This window comes from Canis aureus, chromosome 4, assembly GCF_053574225.1.
Source record: "Canis aureus isolate CA01 chromosome 4, VMU_Caureus_v.1.0, whole genome shotgun sequence".
NCBI classification, from domain to species: domain Eukaryota; kingdom Metazoa; phylum Chordata; class Mammalia; order Carnivora; family Canidae; genus Canis; species Canis aureus.
The window spans coordinates 45,055,948-45,079,117 of record NC_135614.1 but is presented as its reverse complement, the minus strand read 5'-3'; the positions used below and the strand labels follow the sequence as shown (position 1 = coordinate 45,079,117).

Here is a 23,170-nt window from a genome sequence, read left to right as displayed (position 1 = left end):
TCACAGAGAGAGAGAGAGAGAGAGACAGAGACACAGGCAGAGGGAGAAGCAGGCTCCATGCACCGGGAGCCCGACGTGGGATTCGATCCCGGGTCTCCATGATCGCACCCTGGGCCAAAGGCAGGCGCTAAACCACTGCACCACCCAGGGATCCCCCGGATATTTCCATTCTAAAATGCAGTTTCAATTCTTTGAAATTTGTTGAGACTTGCTTTATAACCCAGAAGTTTAGTTTTTATAAATGTTTCACATATACTTGAAAAGAATGTGATGTCTGCAATTTGTTGGATACACTCTCCTATATAGTTCTTTAAATCTTCTATCTAGACTTCTGCAAAAATGTAGTTAGGAACTTAAGAAGTCTGCCTTCCGTTAAAAGAATGAAAAACTGGCAAAAATTATAGTCAACTTTTTCAGAGCTCTGGAAACTAAAAGCTTGCAGACCAGTGTGACACAAGAAGAAACAGCTGAATCTTGGTAAGAACAGCGTAGTGGCATTTTTAACTTGCCCTAGTCTCATCCTCCTCTCCTTACCTTAGCAAAGGCCTTGAAGATAACAGCCACATTCCCTATGAGTATATCACTACTACAGTGAGTGTAATGGAACTATTTTGCAAAAAATTTTACTTGTTTCTTTTGTACTGCCTGGTGGCTTCTTGGAATACAATTTCTTTTTTTTTTTCTTTTTTTAATCTTTTTTTTTAAGACTTATTTATTTATGATAGACATAGAGAGGCAGAGACACAGGCAGAGGGAGAAGCAGGCTCCATGCCAGGAGCCCGATGCGGGACTCGATCCCCGGACTCCCGGATCGCACCCTGGGCCAAAGGCAGGCACGAAACTGCTAAGCCACCCAGGGATCCCCTTGGAATACAATTTAAAAGAGTTTGCCTTTCTCTTACCTAACTCAGAACTCTCCGGTACTGAAGTAGTTACACACCCTAGAGGTCATTTGTCAAAAGCACAGGCAAATGTATTAGTTGTTGCTGGCTGGGGAATGGATAACAGTTGGGGAAAAAATAGATTAACCAAAGAGCTTGCAAAGAGGCTGGGGAATGCGATGCTTTGGTGTATAGGAGTTATAAAAGCTCTGACATATTGCTGGGTATCTAGAAAGCCATGCTCATTCATGTCCAGGGCTGTGCACATACTCTGCAAAAGCTTTAAAAGATCCACCTCCAGCTGATTTTAAGGCTCTGTGCAAGCAAGAAGTAAATACTAAGGCAGAGCTGTGAACTTCCTGGTTGAGTGTTGAAAGTTTTACAAGCATTGCACAGAGCTCATCTGCAAGACTGGAAGATATTTTGGATTTTAGGCATTTAAGGAAACCTCTGTCCAACCACTAGCTAACCTAAGCTAATAGAGACTTCAGTAGCCATACATAACAATACACACCTTATAAAATTAATTGAGAAATGTTAATGACCATGCACATCAACAAACCCTGGGATGAGGAGGGTAGTACCTGATTTACAGAGTTGTGACGTTAGAATGTTCAAGATGTCCAGTATTTAACAATAAAATTACAGGGCGTGTAAGAAAATATGGCCTATACCTAAGGAAATAATGGCAATTGTCCCCCAGGAATCCCTGACATTGAACATGCAAGACAATGATTTAATTGGCTTAAAGAGCTAAAGGCAACCGTAAGAATGCTATCTTACCAAATAGAGGATGGGAATAGAGATAGAAATAAGAATTGTGGAACTAAAAAAGCATAACTGGAATAAAAGATTGACTTAGTGGTGCCCAACAGCGGAGTTGAGCAGATAAAAGGAAGAATCGGTGCACTTGAAGATAAGCCAACTGAAATCCAGTCAGAGTAACAATAATTTCTTAAAAGAAGGAACAGAGCTTAAGAGATGTGTGGGACACCATCAAAAAGGCTAGCATATGTATAATGGGAGTCCCAGAGTAGAGAGGCAGAAAATATTTGAAGAAATAATAGCTGAAAACTTAAATTTGATGAAAAACAAATCTACACATTGAAGTTCAGTGAAGTCTAAGGAATAAACTCAGATCCATTCTTAGGCACATGATCAAACTGTTGAAAGACAGAGAATCTTGAAAACGAGAGAAGCAACTCATGTGCAAGGGATCTTCAATAGGATAAAAGCTACTTTCTCCTTAGAAACCATGGGGACCAGCAGACAATGGAATGATATTGAAAGAGGCGAAAGAAAAAACTCTATTAACTGTGACTTCTAGAAAATCTACTTCAAAAATGATGATACATGATGGAATATTCTTTGGCCATAAAAAATGAAATCTTGCCATTTACAGCAACATGGATGGAACTAAAGAGTGTATTGTTAAGCAAAATGAGAGAAAGACAAATACCATATGATTTTACTCATGAGGAATTTAAGAAACAAAATGAGCAAAGAAAAGGAAAAAAAAAAAAAAAACAAGCAGAATCAGCTATAGAGAACAAACTGATGGTTACCAGAAGGGGGCGGTGGGGGGGGGAATAGGTGATGGGGACTGAGGAGTGCACTTGTCATGATGAGCACTGGGTGATGTATGGAATTGCTGAATCACTATATTGTATGTTGGAAACTAATACGATACTATGTTAACTATGTGGAAGTTTAAAATAATTTTTTTATAAATAAATAGCTCCCCCCCCATGAAGATGAAACATTCTCAGTAAACAAAAATGTCAAGTTTGTCACTAGTAGACCATCCCTACAAGAAATAAATGCTAAACACTAAAATGTAAGGACATTAAATAGTATTGCAAATCCACACAAAGAATGCCAGTGAAGGTAACTATTTAGATAAATATAAAAGGCAGTACTAATGTATTTTTTGTAACTTTTTTACTCAAAACACAGCTGCATAAAACTATAACTAAATCTAGGCCGCCTGGGTGGCTCAATGATTTAGCGCCTGCCTTTGGCCCAGGGCGTGATCCTGTTGTCCCCGGATCGAGTCCTGCGTCAGGCTCTCAGCATGGAGCCCGTTTCTCCCTCTGCCTGTGTCTCTGCCTCTCTCTCTCTGTCTATCATGAATAAATTAAAATCTTTAAAAAAATAATAAAGATTTTATTTATTCATGAGAGATAGAGAGAGAGAGGCAGGCTCCATGCCGGGAGCCCGACACAGGACTCGATCCGGGGACTACAGGATCACGCCCTGGGCCAAAGGCAGGTGCTGAACTGCTGAGCCACCCAGAGATCCTCTAAATAAAATCTTTGGGAGCCCGACACAGGACTCGATCCGGGGACTACAGGATCACGCCCTGGGCCAAAGGCAGGTGCTGAACTGCTGAGCCACCCAGAGATCCTCTAAATAAAATCTTTAAAAGAAAAAAAAAACTATAAATCTGTTTATGAGCATACAATATTTAAAGATGTAAATTGTGACAAAAACAAAATGGGGACAGACATAGCTAAGATTTTGTATACTGCCTCAAACATTAAGGAGCTCCCAGCTGAAGTGGAGGCAGCATGCCATGAGTAAAGGGTACCAGAAAGGCCCAGAGTGGGAAACCTCAATTATACCTGAAATATTCAGATCCACTTGTTACCATTATAAGGAATGTTTTCAAACTTCTGCAAATGCTTTCAAGAACCAGATTATATATTAATAAATAGATTAGTGAATTGCATTATTTGAAAAGGACTAAGCATCCAATCATGAACTCTGTGGTGTGGCAAAAGGACTTCCTTCCAAACCACTTTCTTCAGAATAGATCAGAACAAGAATTCTTCACTTTAGAAAGGAGTAAAAAGCCTCCAACATGGTAGTATGAAGTGGAACAGTAGGAGGAAGTTGTATCCTTGGAGACTAGAGACTTGAATAGAGATATATAGGGCAGAGTCTGTACAGTTAACCTGGGGAACAAAAGATAACCAGAGACAAACATTTTCTTAAATTTCAGAAAATTTGAGTTTCTAGTTTGGGGCATAAAGATACCCATATAGGATTGCTCCCTGTGTTCTATAAGGGAAAGAGAAGGACAGGCCCCATCCTCAGGTAATTCTTAATGGAACATAGAGTTTAGATGCACAATAGAGACCTCAGTTGATTGAGAGGCTACCACGAAGAATGCCAGGCTGAGTCTCCTGTGTTGGTGTCTGACACAGGAGGAGTCCAGAAATGTCATTTAAGTACCTTTGCAGGGATCCCTGGGTGGCGCAGAGGTTTAGCGCCTGCCTTTGGCCCAGGGTGCGATCCTGGAGACCCGGGATCAAATCCCACGTCGGGCTCCCAGTGCATGGAGCCTGCTTCTCCCTCTGCCTATGTCTCTGCCTCTCTCTCTCTCTCTATCTCACTGTGTGCCTATCATAAATTAAAATAAAATAAAATTTAAAAAAAAAGTACCTTTGCAGCCTGGGTATAGAGCGGGATAGAGCCTGTGCTAGACCACCTTCTGGGAGACCCCTGCTTTTTTTTTTTTTTTTTTTTTAAGATTTTTATTTATTCATGAGAGAGAGAGAGAGAGAGAGGCAGACTCCATGCAGGGAGCCCAACGTGGGACTCGATCCCAGTTCTCCAGGATCAGGCCCTGGGCTGAAGGTGGCGCTAAACCACTGAGCCACCCAGGCTGCCCGACCCCTGCTTTACTTAGATCACCACCATTTGCTAACTTCCTTAGGTGAAAAGGAATGGTGACAATGATGCAATCTTCCCTCACTCCCAATTGGCTCTTTCAACATTGCTTCTACCTTCCGCAGTAAGCACTAGATGTAATTATGAAACTAAATTTAATAAAATAGGTTCTTTAAGGAAAAGAAATTCTCTTTGTCAAAACCCGTAGAATATATAACACCAGGAGTAAGCCTCAGTATAAACTATGGACTTTGGTTGATAAAGATATATCGATGTAGGCTCAATGATAGGAACAATGTACCTCTGGCAGAGGATGTTGATAGGGAGCCTGTGCATGTGTAGGATTGAGGTTATATGGGAATTCTGTACGTTGTACCTCAATTTGTGAACCTAAAACCGCTCTAAAATATAGTCTATTTAAATAAAAGGGGGGTGCCTGGGTGGCTTAGTTAAGTGCCTTCAGCTCAGGTCATGATCTCAGGGTCCTGGGATCAAGCCCCACATTGGGTTCTCTGTTCAGCAGTGACTCTGCTTCTCCCTTTTCTTCAATCTCTGTGATCGGTCTCACTCTCTCAAATAAATAAATAAAATATTTAAATAAATTAAATAAATAAACAAAATCTAAGCATGAACGAATGAATGAATGAATGGATGGATGGATGGATGGGATTGTGTAAGGGCTCTCAGCTAATTTTGATCTTGAGCTTCTAGACCAGCATACTTTCTTTGCTTTGTTTTGTACAAAGAATGTGCCAAATATCAAGGGCAAATTCAATAGAGAGTTTGAGTCAACTACTCAAACTCCTAATTTTGAAAAAGTGGTGTGGTTTTTTGTTTTTTGTTTTCAAAATAAATATTGGCTCATGGTTAGAAAGTCAGGGTCTGAGCATTGTATCCTAGTTGAAATCTATGTATTTCCTGTCTAGATCACTGCCTTAGTGTATTACCAAAGAAAGTGCAACCTATTTTTCTGAAGCTGGAATGTAAAGTTTTGGGGTTTTTTTTAAATATTTTATTTATTCATGAGACACAGAGAGGCAGAGACATAGGCAGTGGGAGAAGCAGTAAGCTTGATGTGGGACTTGATCCCAGGACGCCGGCCGGGATCATGGCTTGAGCCAAAGGCAGATGCTCAACCACTGAGCCATCCAGACATTCATGGAATGCAAAGTTTTTTTTTTTATTATTTTCCTCCTTACATTTTCTTTGTTTCTGTAGATACTCAAATTGTTTTACTCAAAATTTGGTTCAGATGTAATATTATAGTTATTCTTTTAAACAATAATGTTGGGCAGCCCAGGTGGCTCAGTGGTTTGGTGCCTGCCTTCGGCCCAGGGCCTGATCCTGGAGTCCTGGGATTGAGTCCCGTATCGGGCTCCCTGCATGGAGCCTGCTTCTCCAACTCTGCCTGTGTCTCTGTGCCTCTCTCTCTCTCTCTGTGTTTCTCATAAATAAATAAAATCTTTAAAAAAAAAAAACAATAATGTTTGTGGGGTGCCTAGGTGGCTCCGTCAGTTAAGCATCTGACTCTGGATCTCAGCTCAGGTCTTGATCTTAGGGTTGTGAGTTCAAGTCCTCTGTTGGGCTCCATTCCCAGTGTGGAGGCTACTTAAAAACATAAACAAAAAACAACCAATAATATTTTTCCCTTGCCACAAAACTAACTTCAGAATCTGTGGATGAACAAGAAAAAAAAAGACAAAAGCTACCAATAGTTCTATCACATTTATAAACGTTGTAGTGTTTTTGTTCTTTTTGTGTGCCAACATATGCATGTGTTTACATTTATAATGGAAAAGAGGGTTTTTTTAAAGATCTATTTATTTGAGAGAGAGCATGTGCATGAGAGAGAGAGTGAGAGTGTACAAAGGGAGAGGAAGAAGCAGACTGCCCACTGAGCAGAGAATCCAATGCAGGGCTCGATTCCAGAAACCTGAGATCATGGCCTGAGCCGAAGGCAGAACACTCAACTGACTGAGCCACCCAGGTGCCCCAAAAAAGAGTCAAAATTTAACCAGTTTTTTTTCAGTTAATATGTCATGTTGTTCCATGGCTTTGTATATTCCTCCAAAACACCAATAATAGCTGAATTTTATTCAATTTTATGGATATATTAAAATTTATGTTAGTCATTTTTGTTGAGCACAGAACTTATTTCTTGTTTTTTTTTCCAGATAATACTGCAGTGAAGATTCATGGAGCTAAATTTTTGCACATATTCGTGATCATCTTCTAATAAGTAGAAAAGCAGTGGAAATTATTGAGTTGAAGGTTACACTTATATTACAGGATTCAGCATGCATTACCAAATGACTCCCAGAAAGAGCGTACCATGTCACAGTCTCAGCAACAATCACAAGAACTCTACATCCTTGTCCCCTCATCAGTACTGGACATTGAATTTGACACATGTGGTAATGCAAGGTTAGTACTAGAAAAATTAATCAGCCTAAAATTGTACCCTAACTTTGTGTTAAAATACAAGAAAAGTACATGTCCTTACTCTGAAGAAATTCATAGACTATGGGTTGGATTTGTACACAGCTTAAACCCTTCCTTCCTTCCCTGCTTTTGGCTCTGGAAAAGTTACTTAATCTCTTCCTCACCTTAACTTTGCCTACCAACTCTGAGGATGGTGAGTTTATGGACTGAATTGTGTTCTCTCTTCCCCCCTAAATTCATATGTTGAAGCCTAACCCTCAATGTGATTGTATTTGGAAATGGGGCTTTTAAGGAGGTAATAATTAAGGTTAAATGAGGTCATAAGGATGGGGCCCTACTTTGAGAGGACTGGTGTTGTTATAAGAAGACAAAGAGGTGCGCTTGGGTAGCTCAGTCAGGTAAGCGGCTGCCTTCAGCTCAGGTCATGATCCCAAAGTCCTGAGATCCAGCCCTGCTCAGTGGGAAGTCTGCTTTTCCCTTTCCCTCTTCTTCTCCCCCTGCTCCTTCTCTCTCTCTTGCTTATACTCTCTCTCGCTCTCTCTCAAATAAATAAATAAAATCTTTAAAAAGGGGGGGGGGAGACAACAGAGATCTGTCTATGTCTCTTTCTCCCCCCTTGCATATGCACAGAAGAAAGGCCTTGTAAAGACACAATAAGAAGGAGCTGCCTAATAAGCCAAGGATAGAATTCTTACCAGCACTCAACTCTTCTGGGATCTCAGTCTTGGACTTTTCAGTCTCTAGAATGATGAAAGAAGAAATTTCTGTTTTTTAAATCACTGTCTGTGGTAGTTTGTTATGGAAGTTCAAGTAGATTAATACAGTGGGGATGTGGCCATGTAGTATTACAGTTAAGGGTGGAATGTGGAACGTTGGATATGGTTTTAACCCTTGGTTCTACCGGTTATTAGCTTTGTGACTCTGGACATGTTAATTAATTTCTTTGTGTGTCTAGCTGAGAAGGATAAATTAGTACATACATACACACACATGTGTGTATTCTTTTTTTTAAGATTTTATTTATTTATTTGTTTGTTTATTTATGAGAGACGCAGAGAGAGAGAGAAGCAGAGACACAGGCAGAGGGAGAAGCAGGCTCCCTACAGGGAGCCTGATGTGGGACTTGATCCCAGGACCCCCAGGATCAGAACCTGAGCCGAAGGCAGACGCTCAACCACTGAGCCACCCAGGTGCCCCTGTGTGTATTCTTATTTACTTTTTCCAACTAGACAGAATTACAGAATTATATATTACATATAATAGCTAATAATTTATGTATATACCTATGATTAATATGTTCAAAAATGATACTGCTGTTGCTACTATTACCAGTAATAATAATTGAGATGGCTCTGAGCAGACACTCAACAAATGTTAGTTACCACTTACAAGTTCTGTATACCTTGGCTTGGGACAGTTATTTCCTCTCTTCAACCATTAGCTTCCCAATCTGTTCAATGGAAGTAATAATACCTTCTCCCTAATGTTCCTGTGAGGATATAGGAGATTAAATATTTAGCTCAGTACCAGAAACACAGATGGAACTTTTCTTCCCTTAGGAATGTTTTAGAAACATATGTCAGAAAAATAATTTATAGGGGTACCTGGCTGGCTCAGTCAGAAGAGCATGTGACTCTTGATCTCAGGGTCATGGATTCTAGCCCCATGTTGGGTGTAGGGATTATTAACAATAAATAAATTTAAAAAAAACATTTAGGAGAATAATGTATAATGCCTGACAAATTAGCAACTAACTCAAAGAGTTTCTTCTCTGAGGAACTCTAGGATCAGGGCTGAATCAGTGAGACTTGGTCAAATTAAGTCTTTATCTTTGTCAAGAGTCTTTCCCCTTTCCCTTAGAAAAATGATCCTTTCAGTTCCTTTAGGCTGATGTTCAGTTGCCTGTCACTGAGTTTGCCTGACTAAATGCAAAAATCGTAAGAAGCCTGAGGCACCAATTAAGGAGACTGGAATAAGAGTATGGATTAGATAGGAAAGGAAGAAATTCTTTCTTCCTATGATTTTGCTTAGTAAATACTTATTTGCTTAAGAGATTTCAAGCATAGTTAAACAAAGATGTGCCAATATCTAGCAGCAAAGGAACTCTCCCAACATCATAAGCCCCTCTGTACCTGCTCTGGCTTAATAGCTTTGGTAAGAACTATTCATTTGAACACTTATCATAAGACTCTATAATCCTGGGCAGCCCCGGTGGTGCAGCGGTTTGGCGCTGCCTGCAGCCCAGGGTGTGATCCTGGAGACCCGGGATTGAGTCCCATGTCGGGCTCCCTGTATGGAGCCTGCTTCTCCCTCTGCCTGTGTCTCTGCCTCTCTCTCTCTGTGTCTCTATGAATGAATGAATGAATAAATAAATAAATAAATAAATAAATAAATAAATAAATAAATAAAATCTTAAAAAAAAAAAAAGAAAGACTCTATAATCCTTATAACAACCTGATTATTCCATTGAAGACACAGAAAACAATTCAACAACCCAGGACTGGGACCCACACCCATTTGCCTTGAAGTGTACGTTTTTCCTTCTCACTTTTTCTTTCTCTCCTCTTTTTCTTCTACTACTTTTCAGATTCCTTTCTTTTCCTTCTAGTCTATCCAGATTTCAGGGCTACCTTTGCACCCATACCAGAAGTATCACCTATCCCTGTGGCTTCAAGGTCATCTCTTCTCATGACCCTGCATCTGGTGGACTAAGAGGGATACCAGCTGCCCTTTCTTTGCTGAGCGCAGAGCCCTGAGTAGCACACCAAGATGTGCAGGGGCCTGGAAGCTGAGGACCCCAGAGGAATCTAAGTTTCTGAGTCATTGAAGACAGTGCAGGTATTTCAGTGAAAAGGTCTAAGCCTTTCCAGAATGAATAAAGAGTATATTGAAGGTGATAGTTTTTTAAAATACCATATTTGGAGAACTTGAATATTTTTGGCCAAAAGAATGTCATATTGTGACCAAGGGAACTGAATAAAAGAGTTCAGTTATGGTACTTTGTGGATGCAGAATAATTGCATTTTAACAGACCTGTGTTTCAACCATTAATTTTTTTATCTTTAACAAAGGAGCCAAGAGGGGATCCCTGGGTGGCTCAGTGTTTTGGCGCCTGCCTTCAGCCCAGATGTGATCCTGGAGTTCTGGGATCGAGTCCCACATCAGGCTTCCCGAATGGAGCCTGCTTCTCCTCTGTCTGTGTCTCTGCCTCTCTTTCTCTCTTTCTCTCTCTGTGTCTCTCATGAATAAATACATAAAATCTTTTTTTTTAAAAAAAAGGAGCCAAGAATATTCAATGGGGAAAAGCGTATTTCTTCAATAAATGATATTGAGAAAACTGGATATTCGCATGAAAAATGAAATTGGTCTCCATCTTGTACCACTCACAAAAATTAACTAGAAATGGGTTAAAGACTTAAATCTAAGATCTGGAACCATAAATTCCTAGAAAATATAGGGGGAAAGCTCCTCTTTTTAAATATTGTATATTTATTCATGAGAGACACAGAGCATGAAAGAGAAAGGTAGAGAAGCAGGCTCCCCATAGGGAGCCTGATGTGGGACTTGATCCTGGGTCGCAGGATCACAACCCAGGCTGAAGGTGGCGCTAAACCGCTGAGCCACCCAGGCTGCCCAGGGTAAAGCTCCTTGACATTGGTCTTGGCAATGATTTTTTAGATATGACACCAAAAGTACAAGCAACCAAAGCAGAAATAAACAAGTGGGACTATGTCAAACTAGAAAGCTTGTGTACAGTAAAGAAACAGTCAACAAAATGAAAAGGAAGTCTATGGAATGGGAGAAAATATCTGCAAACCACATATCTGAAAAAGAGTTAATATCCAAAATCCATAAGTAACTCATATAACTCAATAGCAAAAACAAATACAAAGTCTAAGCAAACAGTAATCCAATTTTAAAAGAATCTGAACAGACATTTTCCAAATAAAATACACAGATGGCTATCACATCACTAATTATCAGGAAAATGCAAATCAAAGCCTAAATGAGATAATTAATACCTCACACTTGTTAGAGTGACTATTACCAAAAAAACAAGAAATAAGTGTTGGTGGAGATGTGGAGAAAAGGAAACAACTTGTTAACTGTTAGTGGAAATGTAAATTGGTGTAGCCACTATGGGAAATAGTATGGAGATTCCTCAAAAAATTAAAATAGGACTACTTTATAATCTAGCAATCTACTTCTGGATGTATATCTGAAGGAAATGAAATTACTGTTTCAGATCTGCAACCCCATTTTCATTGCAGCACTGTTTACAATAGCCAAGATACAGAAAAAACCTAAATGTCCATTGATGGGTGAATGGATAAAGAAATTGTGTGATATATATATATAATATAAAATTATTCAGTCATAAAAAAGAAGGAAATCCTGCTATTTATGATAATATGGGTGAAACTTGAGGTCATTATGCTAGATGAAATAAGTCAGAAAAAAACAAATGCTACATGATCTCAGGTGAAATCTTTGTGGATTCACTATGTGGGATCTAAAAAAACCAAACTCATAGAAACAGAGAAGAGATTGTTGGTTTCCAGGGGGTGGAGGAAATGGGTGAAGGTGGTCAGAGGGTACCATCTTCCAGTTATAAGATGAGTAAGTTCTGAGGATGTAATGTATAGCATGGTGATTACACTTAACAATACTGTATGTTTGAAAGTTGCTAAGGGAGTAGGTATTAAAAGTTTTCACTACATATACAAAAATTGTAACTATGTGAAGTGACAGATGTATAAACTAACCTTTTTGTGGTAATCATTACATGGCACATACATCAAATCATCATATTGTATACCTTAAACTTATACAATGTTATATGTCAGTTGTATCTCAGTAAATAAAGAAGGGGAAAAATAAAAATTTATTTTTTTAATTAACTTTTTTCCTTTAAAATGGCCTCTGACACCTGGGAGAACTTCCAAAGGCAAACTGGAATCATCAAGGGGTCAGTAGTACAGGAGGGGTCAATTTTATTCTGATTATTTATTTCTAGAAGCCTTGATTTTTCTCCATTTGCCTAGAAATTCTTAAAGAGCAGAGAAGCCAAAATGAAGTTACAAATGAAGCTAAACTGCAGTCAGAATTACTTAGGGTTAACAAGGAACCATGGGGTTATTTAAGAAAAAGTTTTCTGTCAGGATCTGATTTGGCCCCACTGACAAAATAAAAAATTCTTAGTGAGATGAGGGAATCCATATGGGCAAGAATGTGGCCACAAACAGGTTATGTAGAGTTCACTAGTGTCAAAGAGGAGCCATGAGAGCAACTGAAATTTAAATATGCTGTTTTTAATTTTTATGGTGATATTTGTGGTTTCACTACTGGCTATCAAATTCTTAGAAACCAGAGCAAACTAATAGTACAAATGAGGTAATAGAGAAATTATTCTTAATATATTGGATAAATGGTAAGTCATCTGGCAGCCTTGATTTTTTTTTCCTCCATTGAACAATTAATACTAAGAGAATTTAAACTAGGGCATGATGGAATTTTATCTAATTTTTAATTATTTTTTCCTGTCAGTCTTTGACTTTCCTTCTTGGCCAGTATTAGCTCAAGTGGCCAGCATTAATGGTCCTAGGAAATTAGTTAAATAATATTCAGTTAGGTCATAGAAATTTTATTGAGGTTTGTGAAAATACATGGGGTAAAAAAAAAAAAAAAAAGCTTTATTTTGTTGTTTGGTGCTATGCATTTCCAACTGGCCAACAGTTTCATGATGTTAAGTATAGACAATGCTTGTGGAAGGTAAAGTTTTATGAACTGACAAAAGCTCAATTAGACCTACTGTGTTTTTGTAAGGATTTTAGATAATTTGTTGGTAGGGATTTGTAGATTGTAGGATTTGTGGACAGCCAACTAACCTCTGAATCTCAATTTCTCAATTCTGTAAAAAAGAGGAATTACTAATGATTTCTGTTTCTTATAGAAAGAAGATCTTTGGTAAAGTAGCTCATTATTTCTAGACTGAATTGTGTCTCCCCCAAATTCATATGTTGAAGCCCTAATTCTCAATGTCTGTATTTGGAATAAGGAAGTAAATAAAGTTAATCGAGGTCATAGGTTATGACACTAACAGGATTAATATCCTTATAAGGAAGAGGCACCAGAGAGCTCGTTTCTCTCCCTCCCTCTTTCTCTCTCTCCCCATCAAGTGAGGACACAGTGAGAAGGCAGCCTTCCACAGACCAGAAAGAGAGAGCTTTCACCAGAAACTGACCATGATGACATTCTAAGCTTGGACTTCTAGCTTCCAGAGCTGTGAGAAAATAAATTTTTGTTTCTCTGGAGAACCCTAACTAATACACCCATCAAAGCTTTCTAAGCATTAACTGAGTACCAGTCAATAATTTTGCAGAGGGCAATAAAGGGAGAGTCTGAGCCACCCTAAACATAAAGTACCCACTCAGTAAGGGAAGAGCCAAATATATTTTTTAAAGATTTTATTTATTTATTCATGAGAGACCCACAGAGAGAGGTAGAGACAGAGGCAGAAGGAGAAGCAGGCCCCATGCAGGGAGCCAGATGTGGGACCTGATCCTGGGACCCAGGATCACGCCCTGAGCTGAAGGCAGACATTCAACTGCTGAGGCACCCCAAAAAAGAGTCAAATATTAATGGAATCCCAACTGAGGAACTTGAGCTATTCTCTAAGGCATGGAGACTAGGAAAAGAGAGACAGTTCTCTTTTTTCTACTTTATTTAACAAACTATGTTAGATACGTAGCTGGGATTTGATTGAGTCTAGGTTTTAGTCATGTATTCGCAAAAAAGTATATTTTGCCTTGATTAGTAAATTTAAATATATGCACATTGAACAGTAAATTTCATTTGTTTTGTTTGTGTTAGGTACACTGATCAACGTGTGCCAGCCTAGCACTATGCAATAGATACTTATGGCAAAAACATTTATTGTTCACTGATTATCTCACTCATGTTTCCCAGCTGCCTTCCAGTTAGAAACTAGTTCCAGCCAATGGGTTGTGAGTAGAAATTACTATATCAAACCCTAGGCCAAACCACAGAAAAAAGAATGTGAGTTCTCTGCACTCTTCCCCAGTGATGACAATGTAAGCATCTTGATCAAATACAGCTATGGCTGTCACTGGGGATGGAGATGCAAATCCCTGGAGTCACCTTTGGAAGTGAACCATGGTTTTTAGAAACCAGGTTGGGGAAGCCACTTCATGCATGGCTATTTAAATTCTAATGAGACTGGGAATGAGGTTACACAGCCTTCCAGCTTGTTTTACCTAAGTCATGGCTAGTCATTTGTTAGGCAGTTTTCTAGAATTAGTGTATGAGAGAAATAGAGCAAAAAAAGTTGCTCATGTATCTTTTTAAGTCTCTAAGTAGGATTGGTCTATTCCATATGAACTCTATGGCCCAGTCACAGATATAATTACAAACATTACTATAGAGCATATCTTATGGAATAACAAGTCAACTGTAAACACAAGTTTAAGTGTCTATAGTTGTTCTTATTGTCTGTCAGAAAGAAATGTCTGGTCATAATGATAAATTATTACTTTAGGAAACATCTTGAGTAGATAGGACCTACTTCTCATGAACCTTTGGGAATGACACAGATTTCAATGTTATCAGTGGCTCCAGCCAAAAATTTTAGTGGAAGAATTTTTTGACATCTTAAGATGCCTGTACTTGGCATGAGTCTTTGCCTTGGTAGCATTCTGGGGTCATGTACAGGATAGGCAGAGCATGTTCAACTAGATTGAAAGTCATAGGCTGATGGGTCCTCCCAGGCTATAGCATCTCAATAGACAGGCTATAAAATAATGGCTTTGCCAGGTAGGAACCAAAGCCAGGAGACAGAAAGGTTCTCTGGGGTCATCAAACCCTGTTCTGGGTAAGGATGCCTCTGGTGAAAAGCAAGATTTGAAAACTTAGTTTTTAGCAGTTCTGAGGCTGTCACCAGCAATGAGACAGTGGGAAAAAGCCTAAAGGAAGCTGCCAAGGCTTGCATACATAAGGGAAGGTGCTTCTGGAACCATTAACATATTGTTGAAAGTGACAGCAGTAATGTGAAGAAAGTGATGGGGGAAGAGAGTGGAGGAGAAGATATCTGGAGAAATTGTCATTGCTAGAGTGTAGTAGAGGCTGCCTCAAGCCCTGGTATGAAATCTACTGAGCAGAGTGGACCAGCAATACCTGGGATATGGGCACTGCTGGTAGCCCACTGCTGTTGCCAGTTAACAGTAATTACTCCCAAAGAACAACTCTAAATTCATGAAGATAATAAATAAAAATATTTAATAAAATTAATTAATTAATTAATTAATTAATTCATGAAGATGTTGCTCATTAGGTTGAATGTTTGAAATCACTGGACACCCCTCCTAGTGGATTCCATTTAATAAATTACATGAAAATGCATGACACTCTTGAGTATGTCAGTTCTGAAATGAACGGTAAGTACACTAGAAAGGCCACTTAAGTCCATTTAAAACAGACTAGGAACAGGGACCTGGGAGATACTTGCTTGTATTGTGGTAAAGAAATGTTAATAACAGCATTGCAGAAAGTGATAAGACAAAGGTTGGAATGTGTCTCCAGGTATGCCCTCAAAGGCTTACACCTGGAATGTTGTACAGAATTATCTAAACTATCTTAGGTAAAAGTTGGGTGCATCTCTTGTTCTTAGTTATGGATCCTCTTCTATGGTATGGAGGCATAATGGAGAGAATTCATTGCATAAAAGCAAAAGAGTAATAAACTATTCAAATACAACTGAAGACCTCCATGAAACTGTGCACTAGAGTGAAAAATACTGAGGAGAGGTTTGTACTGCTAGGTTGAATACTCGTATTACAGGTAGTGTTAGTACATTTATAGTGTGACTTTCTTTCCTGATGTAATAAGGTTAATGAACTCATGCTCTTTTTCTAGGTTACAGAGTTCTGGTTGTATATGATATACAGTAGCCAATTGAAGCAGGCACTGTTAGTGCCTTACCCAATATCCCCTAGGCCCAGCTCTGCAGTTGTGGTAAACAATTTCCACCAGGATAGCAGCTCCTTACCCCAAGGGCCTGCCTCTCTGCTTAGTGACTCTCTGCAGCATCAGAGGAGTTTGCTGAGCCACACACTGGAGCAACTCGAAGGGCAGGAGAGTTAATGGCCCAGAAACAACTCCCAACAATAGAGAAGGAAAATGGTGAACTACTGCCCTAGCCTTCCAGCCTGTGATAGAAAAATTCTGAGATGCCCTCCACACAGTTTCACCGAATGTGCTCAAGACATTTGAGCCCCCATCTCCCACTGTGGTAATCTGCTAATTAATGTACCCAATCTTAGTTTTTCTGTCTTCCTGTCTCATTGCTCATCCCCTAGATGTGCTTCCTGGGATCACTTCTCAAAAAACCAACTGGACCCATGTTCTGGTCTCAGGGTCTGTACTCCAGATAAACAGAACCAAGAGGATAAATAGATTGATCTATATCTGTACCTATATCTACATCCACATCTATATATATAGAAAGAGAGATTCCAAGGAAATGGTTCACACAATTATAGACTGGTGAGTTCAAAATCTACAGAGCCAATGTTGCAGTTTAAGTCTGAAGGCAGGCAGGCTGCTACAGAACCAAGAAGAGTCCATCGATGTGCCAGTTCAAAGGCTATCAGGCAGGAGAATTCTTACTCTGGGAAAGGTAAGCCTTTTGCTCTCTTTAAGTTTCCAATGGATTGAATAAGGTCCAACCACATTATGGAGGGCAGAGTGCTTTATGTAGTCTACTTGTTTAAATGTTAATTTCATCCTGAAACACCTTCACAAAAACATCGGGATAAGTTTGACCAAACATGCAGGCACTCCATGGTCCGGTGAAGTTGATCCATAAAATCAGCCGTTACAGGGTCTGATTTGGGAGAAATCCAAACCAAGGCACCAAGCGTAGTTCACTCTTCAATTTGTAATGAGAGCAAAAACCTCTAAGAAGAGCGTTTGTTTTATAACAATCATCCACCTCAAGAACTGTACTTTGCACTCTTTGACAATTTGTCCACATTCCAGGACGTAAACTTATGGCCCCCATTAAGGAGCCCTCTGAGAAAACCAGACCTGGTGTCAGTGTCCATGGATTTGATACAGGAAGAGTTCGGGTCCAGGATGAAATAAAAGTTTGGTGTGTGCGCATTCAGTACACTCTGCTTAACATCTGCCCTGATCTTCAGGTATGTTTTGTCTTTCTCTGGAGGAGGCACTTAGTTCTACTAATAGGTGGGAAGGTTGCTTATTCCAGCTACATACACCACCTTCCCCCACTCTTAGGAGGGTCCCAAGCCAGTCACAGTAGCTAAAAATGGTCCCTGGTGGTGTCGCTGTCCGAGGTGCTGACTGAATGCTCAAGCCTCCACGTTATGCCTGTTTTTCTGTCCTTTTGTGCTACCCAGTGTTTTTTGGTTTTGTTTTTAAAGATTTTATTTTTTTCAGAGAGAGAGAGAGAGAGAGAGAGAGAACGAATGGGGGGGGCAGAGAAAGAGGGAGAAGCAGACTCCCCACCAAGCAGGGATCCCGATGTGGGGCCTCTATCCCAGGACCCTGAGATCATGACCTGAGAGGAAGGCAGATGCTTAACCGACTGAGCCACCCAGATGCCCCCTATTTTTAATGCTCAAAAAGATGCCGAAGACTGAAAGAGCAGGGTTTTTGAGACATAGACTAGAATTAAGGAGTAAACACGAGATTTTGGCTTCTACTGAGGTTTGTTACAGGATTTAGGGCTCAAGCCTATGTGTCTCCATTCACACTGAAGAATCAACATTTTTTTGCTGTTGCATATTCCCAGAACAAATTCTGGTATTTAGCACAATTAATAGAAGAGAGCAGAGCTAAACAGAGCAGCCAGGGCTGCAGCTTGTAGACTATTAACCAAAAAGGGGAGGCACAGGGGTGCCCGGGGTGGCTCAGTTGGTTAAGTGTCTGCCTTCAGCTTTGGTCATGATCCTGGAGTCCTGCAGTTGAGCCCTGCATTGGACTCCCTGCTCAATGGGGAGTCTGCTTCTGCTTCTCCCTCTGCCCACCCCCCAATCCCTGCTCATGTGCTTATGCTCTTTTTCTCTGAAACAAATAAATCTTTTTTCTTTCTTTCTTTCTTTCTTTCTTTCTTTCTTTCTTTCTTTCTTTCTTTCTTTCTTTCTTTCCTCTCTCTCTCTCTCTCTCTTTCTTTCTTTCTTTCTTTCTTTTTTTTTTAAAGGGAGGCACTGTACTTTGGCAATCTCTGGCTTGGAATTTTCCTCTTTCTGACTTCCTACATCCAGTCCATCAGAAAGCCCTGTGACTTCTATCTTTGAAATATTTCCCTTGGATCGGTCTACTTTGTCTCACATCTGCCACTTCCCTGACAACAATGATCATGGTCACTACTGCCGTCACCACCCCGCTCTAAAAGTTCTAATTACCATCATTGGTAACCGCTGGGATCATTCCTTTACGATAACATTTTCAAAGTAGACTAAGTCAAAGTATAGGTATATGGCGTAAGTGGCTTGTCAGAATATGCGCACCAGGGAATCCCTCGGTGGCTCAGTGGTTTGGCGCCTGCCTTTGGCCCAGGGCCCGATCCTGGAGACCCGGGATCGAGTCCCACGTCGGGCTCCCTGCATGGGGCCTGCTTCTCCCTCTGCCTGTGCCTCTGCTTCTCTGTGTCTCTCATGCATAAATAAATAAAATCTTAAAAAAAAAAAAAGAATATGCGCACCAACTTGCATCCTCATCAACATTGTATAAGGGTGTGAGAGTCACTCTTGCACAAGTGGCAAAAGCTCTAAGAGGCAATACATTTGCTTAAAACAAACAAAAATGGGTGCGTTTTATTGTATGCAAACTCTACCTCCATAAAAAGAACAAAAGAAATACATTACAAAAAAAGAAGAAAACCCCCGAGTGATGGTCCTGGTCCTGGGCCGTGGCTGGGATGAGTGTGTGCAGGCAGCGCCTGAAGAGGAGCCCCTGAAGCGGGTTCTGTTGTACAGACGGGGTGTCGGGGCTCAACTCCCCGAGCTTGCCCGCGGCAACCCAGGGATTTCAGAGGGTCGGGGAGGCTCCCTGGGGCCGCACAGCAGCGAGCCCTGGCGGCGGGGCTCGGTTCGTCGCCTGCAGCAGCGGGTGCGGGTGCGGGTGCGGGTGCGGGTGCGGGTGCGGGTGCGGCCGCGGGGATGAGGAGGGGGGAGGGGGAGGGGGGAGGCGAGGCGAGCGCGCCGGCGGGGTGGAGGGGGCGGGGGGTTCCGGGAGCCGCGGGGTCGCGGCGGCGGCGGCGGCGGCGGCTGTGATGTCAGCACGTCGGCCGCCGCGTCCCAGGGCGGCTCGGGGCGGGGGCCCGCGGTCGAGCAGCTCCGCCGCCGCCGCCGCCGCCGCCGGTCGCTGGCCCACGCGGGACCGCCGCCCGCGACAGCTGCCGCCCGGGTGCCGGGTGCCCGGGGCGCGCCATGAAGTCCGCGCGCAGCTCGCGCGGGGCGGGGGCGGGGGGCCGCGGCGGCTGGGGCGGGGGCGGGGGCGGGCGCGGCGGCGAGGGCGGCCACGCGGGCAAGGGCGGCTCCGGGGCGCGGCCCCGTGTCCTGGGCGGCCGGGGCCGGGGGCGCGGCGGCGGGGGCGGCGGGGGCGGGGGCGGCGGCGGGGGCGGGGGCGGGCAGCGGCGCGGGGGCGCGGCGAGGAGCAAGAGCCGCCGCAGGAAGGGCGCCGCGAGCGCGTCGGTGGAGCCGCACAGGCACGAGGGCGTGTTCCTCTACCGCGGCGCGGAGGACGCGCTGGTGACGCTGAACATGGTGCCGGGCCAGTCGGTGTACGGCGAGCGGCGGCTCACGGTGACCGCGGGCGGCGTCAAGCAGGAGTACCGCGCCTGGAACCCCTTCCGCTCCAAGCTGGCGGCCGCCATCCTGGGCGGGGTCGACCAGATCCACATCAAGCCCAAGTCCAAGGTGCTGTACCTGGGCGCCGCCTCGGGGACCACGGTCTCCCACGTCTCCGACATCATCGGCCCCGACGGCCTGGTCTACGCGGTCGAGTTCTCCCACCGGGCTGGCCGCGACCTGGTCAACGTGGCCAAGAAGCGAACCAACATCATCCCGGTCCTCGAAGATGCCCGGCACCCCCTCAAGTACCGCATGCTCATCGGGATGGTGGACGTGATCTTTGCCGACGTGGCCCAGCCCGACCAGTCCCGCATAGTGGCCTTGAACGCCCACACCTTCCTGCGCAACGGGGGCCACTTCCTCATCTCCATCAAGGCCAACTGCATCGACTCGACTGCGTCCGCCGAGGCGGTGTTTGCCTCCGAGGTGAGGAAGCTGCAGCAGGAGAACCTGAAGCCCCAAGAGCAGCTGACGCTGGAGCCGTACGAGAGGGACCACGCCGTGGTGGTCGGCGTCTACCGGCCCCTCCCCAAGAGCGGCGGCAAGTAGCGCCCCGCGCGGGCGGCGCCTGCGCCCTCTGCCGGGCCGGGCTGCGTTCAGTGGGCCCGCGAGTGTGGCCGGGGGCCGGGTCGTTTGTTGTTTTCCTTTGGTCCTTTGAGTGGCACAAAGAAGCAGTACCCAGGTGCATCAGTGAGGCCAGTTTTGCCGCAATAACCATCAGTCCCTAAATCTCCGTGTCTTCGAATCCCTCAAGAGCTAAAGGGCGAGCTGGTGATAGGAACCCATCAAGGAACAGCCGGAGAGTTGTGCTTCAGTCGCTTAGGACCCTGATGTCCCCGGGCTCCTCCTCACGCGCGCGTTCTCATCACGGGGGCAAGGAAGGGGGGAAAGAGCTGGGGAACTGCCGATGGGCCTGTGAAGTCCGCCTTGGGGCCCAAGGACCGTTTGGGTTTACGTTGGCCAAGTCGCATGACCAAGCTGGACTCCGGGGAATGGCGCTGGATATTGATGGATGATGGTATAGTGTAACGCATCCAGTCTGTCTGACTCTACGCCAGAGTTCTAGTACACTACGTGTGTTTAGTCCTTTACTCTTCAACTAAGCCCTTTTGCCTTCTCTCATCACCCCCGCTGGGATGGCTTTGTTAACCATTTCCCTTTTGTTGTAAAGCAACAAGGGCTTCTGAAGGTAAACTGGTTGCCCAAGTTTGCATAACCAGTTAGGAGACTGAATTTAAATCCCAATCTTTTGGGCTCTAAATCTACTGCTATTTCCTCTATACCAGTGGGATCATACCTCTCACCTACATGGCCCACACTGGACAGGCTGCAGGTCCCCACATGTAGACACACAAAGAACAGAGTTCTGTAGTTGCCCTGTGTTCTTTCTTCCACCTCTCTGTGCTGTCCTTTGACTTCAAAATAACACAACCAGGCAAGGGGGTACGATGTGGGCCTACTTTGCAAAGTGTTCCCATTGCAAGGCGTGACCTACCCGAAATGGTATCACCAAGTGTCTTGTCTGAGAAACAGCCAGAAAAATGACTTCAGAAAGTATCTGTTTCTGAAGGGCATTTCCTGCAGACCTTGAGTTGCTGGGCTCGTTGCGTTCAATTCTGAAGTCCAAAGGGACTGGGAGAGTAAACAGTCCCAGGGAAGCTGGGAATGTTCCCAAACCAGACCTTTAAAAAGAGATTTTATTTATTCATTCACTCATACATTCAAAACAAAACAAAAACACATTGCCGAGGTCATTGATAGTGAGTCTGGGAATGATTGCTCACTAATGCATTCTTTGGAGAATGGTTCTGCCTTCCTAAAGATGTGCTGGGGGCAGAGATTGCAGTTAGTCTGCATTTTCTGAGAGGATATTTCCTGAACAAAATGGGATAAGTCAGATTTTTTAAAAGGCATCCATCCGGGATCCCTGGGTGGCGCAGCGGTTTGGCACCTGCCTTTGGCCCAGGGCGCGATCCTGGAGACCCGGGATCGAATCCCACGTCGGGCTCCTGGTGCATGGAGCCTGCTTCTCCCTCTGCCTATGTCTCTGCCTCTCTCTCTGTCTGTGTGACTATCATAAATAAATAAGAATTAAAAAAAAAAAAAAGGTATCCATCCCTCCACTCCTCCCCTCCTCCCCCACCACATGCACACCAATGCTATACTGCAGGGTGTGAACTACCGTTCAGATTTCTTGGCCAGTTGGACTCGGAGAATAGGGGGAATGGAATAAATGCCTACAAAAACCCAAACCAATCATTTCAAAAAAAGAATGTGAACTCTTCATTACAACTCTACAAAGCAAGGATCATTATTTCCCTTTAACAGATGAGAAAACTGCGGTTCAGAGAGATGACATGACTTGCTTAAGATTCTCTAGTAGGGCTTGCAGCCAGAAATCAAACCCATAGGAATCTGACTCCAAAACCCTTTCTTCAATCCTAGGCTTATTAACTTGATGCCGGGATGAATCCCCGAGCTGGGGATGGACTCCCAGGAAACTTCCATGATATGACAGGATCCGGTCCTTCTCAGAGTCAGCTCAGCCTCAAAAAGGAGCACTTGGTTTTTCCTTACAGGGAAAACTCAGCCTCTTTCCTTGGCATGAGCCCTCCCATATACACACAGGGACAATTTATAGTCCATGTCTGAAGCTGCTTGGAGTGGGAATATCAGAGGAGAAATGGGACACAAATAACCTCCTTAGAGAACGTCTCTGAGTTGCAGATGGGTTTCCGGGCCAATGGAAGAACACTGTAAGTATCAAGAGAAATATGGGACTAAGAGCTAAGGGAATAAAGGAAGGAAGCTGGAACTTGGTTTGGAGAATTAAAGGCAGGTAAAAAGTATGGGACTGGAACTCCAGTTGGGCAGCGAGGCCCAGGAAGTCAGCTGCAGTGACACTGGGCACCCAGGATGCTCAGAGCCAAGCATGCTTGGGTTCCTAGAAGGTATTCAATTGTGATCTCTAGGGGTCTTAGATCGCTTAGGCCTTCGTCACAAAGTACAGTCTGGGTTGCTTAAGCAATAGATATTTTCTCACAGTTCCGGTGGCTGGCAGACAGTCCAAGGTCAAGGTGCCAGCAAGATTGGTTTCTGGTGAAGCTCCTCTCCTTTGCTTGTTGATGGCCTTTTCTCTGTGTGTTGGTGTGGGAGGTGGGGAGGGCAGAGGCAGAGCTACCTTTGGTAGCTCTTTCTCTTCTTATAAGGACACCAGTCCTATGAAATTAAGGCCTCACCTTTATGATCTCATTTAACCTTAATTACCTCTTAAAGGCC

General features: G+C 43.2%; 1 protein-coding gene and 1 long non-coding RNA gene across 2 annotated transcripts; both read left to right on the top strand.

The window, feature by feature from the left end:
* The first annotated feature begins 6,709 nt into the window (after positions 1 to 6,709).
* On the top strand, positions 6,710 to 9,996 carry LOC144312670 (uncharacterized). The gene is made up of 2 exons (XR_013378202.1): positions 6,710 to 6,980; positions 9,607 to 9,996. It is a non-coding gene; the product is annotated as an uncharacterized LOC144312670 (long non-coding RNA).
* Positions 9,997 to 19,468: 9,472 nt separating this feature from the next.
* On the top strand, positions 19,469 to 22,137 carry FBLL1 (fibrillarin like rRNA 2'-O-methyltransferase 1). Its single transcript, XM_077895590.1, has one exon. It carries the CDS (start codon positions 19,469 to 19,471, stop codon positions 20,438 to 20,440), a length of 972 nt encoding a protein of 323 aa, XP_077751716.1. The 3' UTR covers positions 20,441 to 22,137.
* Positions 22,138 to 23,170: the final 1,033 nt, after the last annotated feature.

Excerpts from the sequence above, each read along its gene's own strand:
- FBLL1 (XM_077895590.1), top strand. The coding sequence starts at position 19,469 with ATGAAGTCCGCGCGCAGCTCGCGCGGGGCGGGGGCGGGGGGCCGCGGC.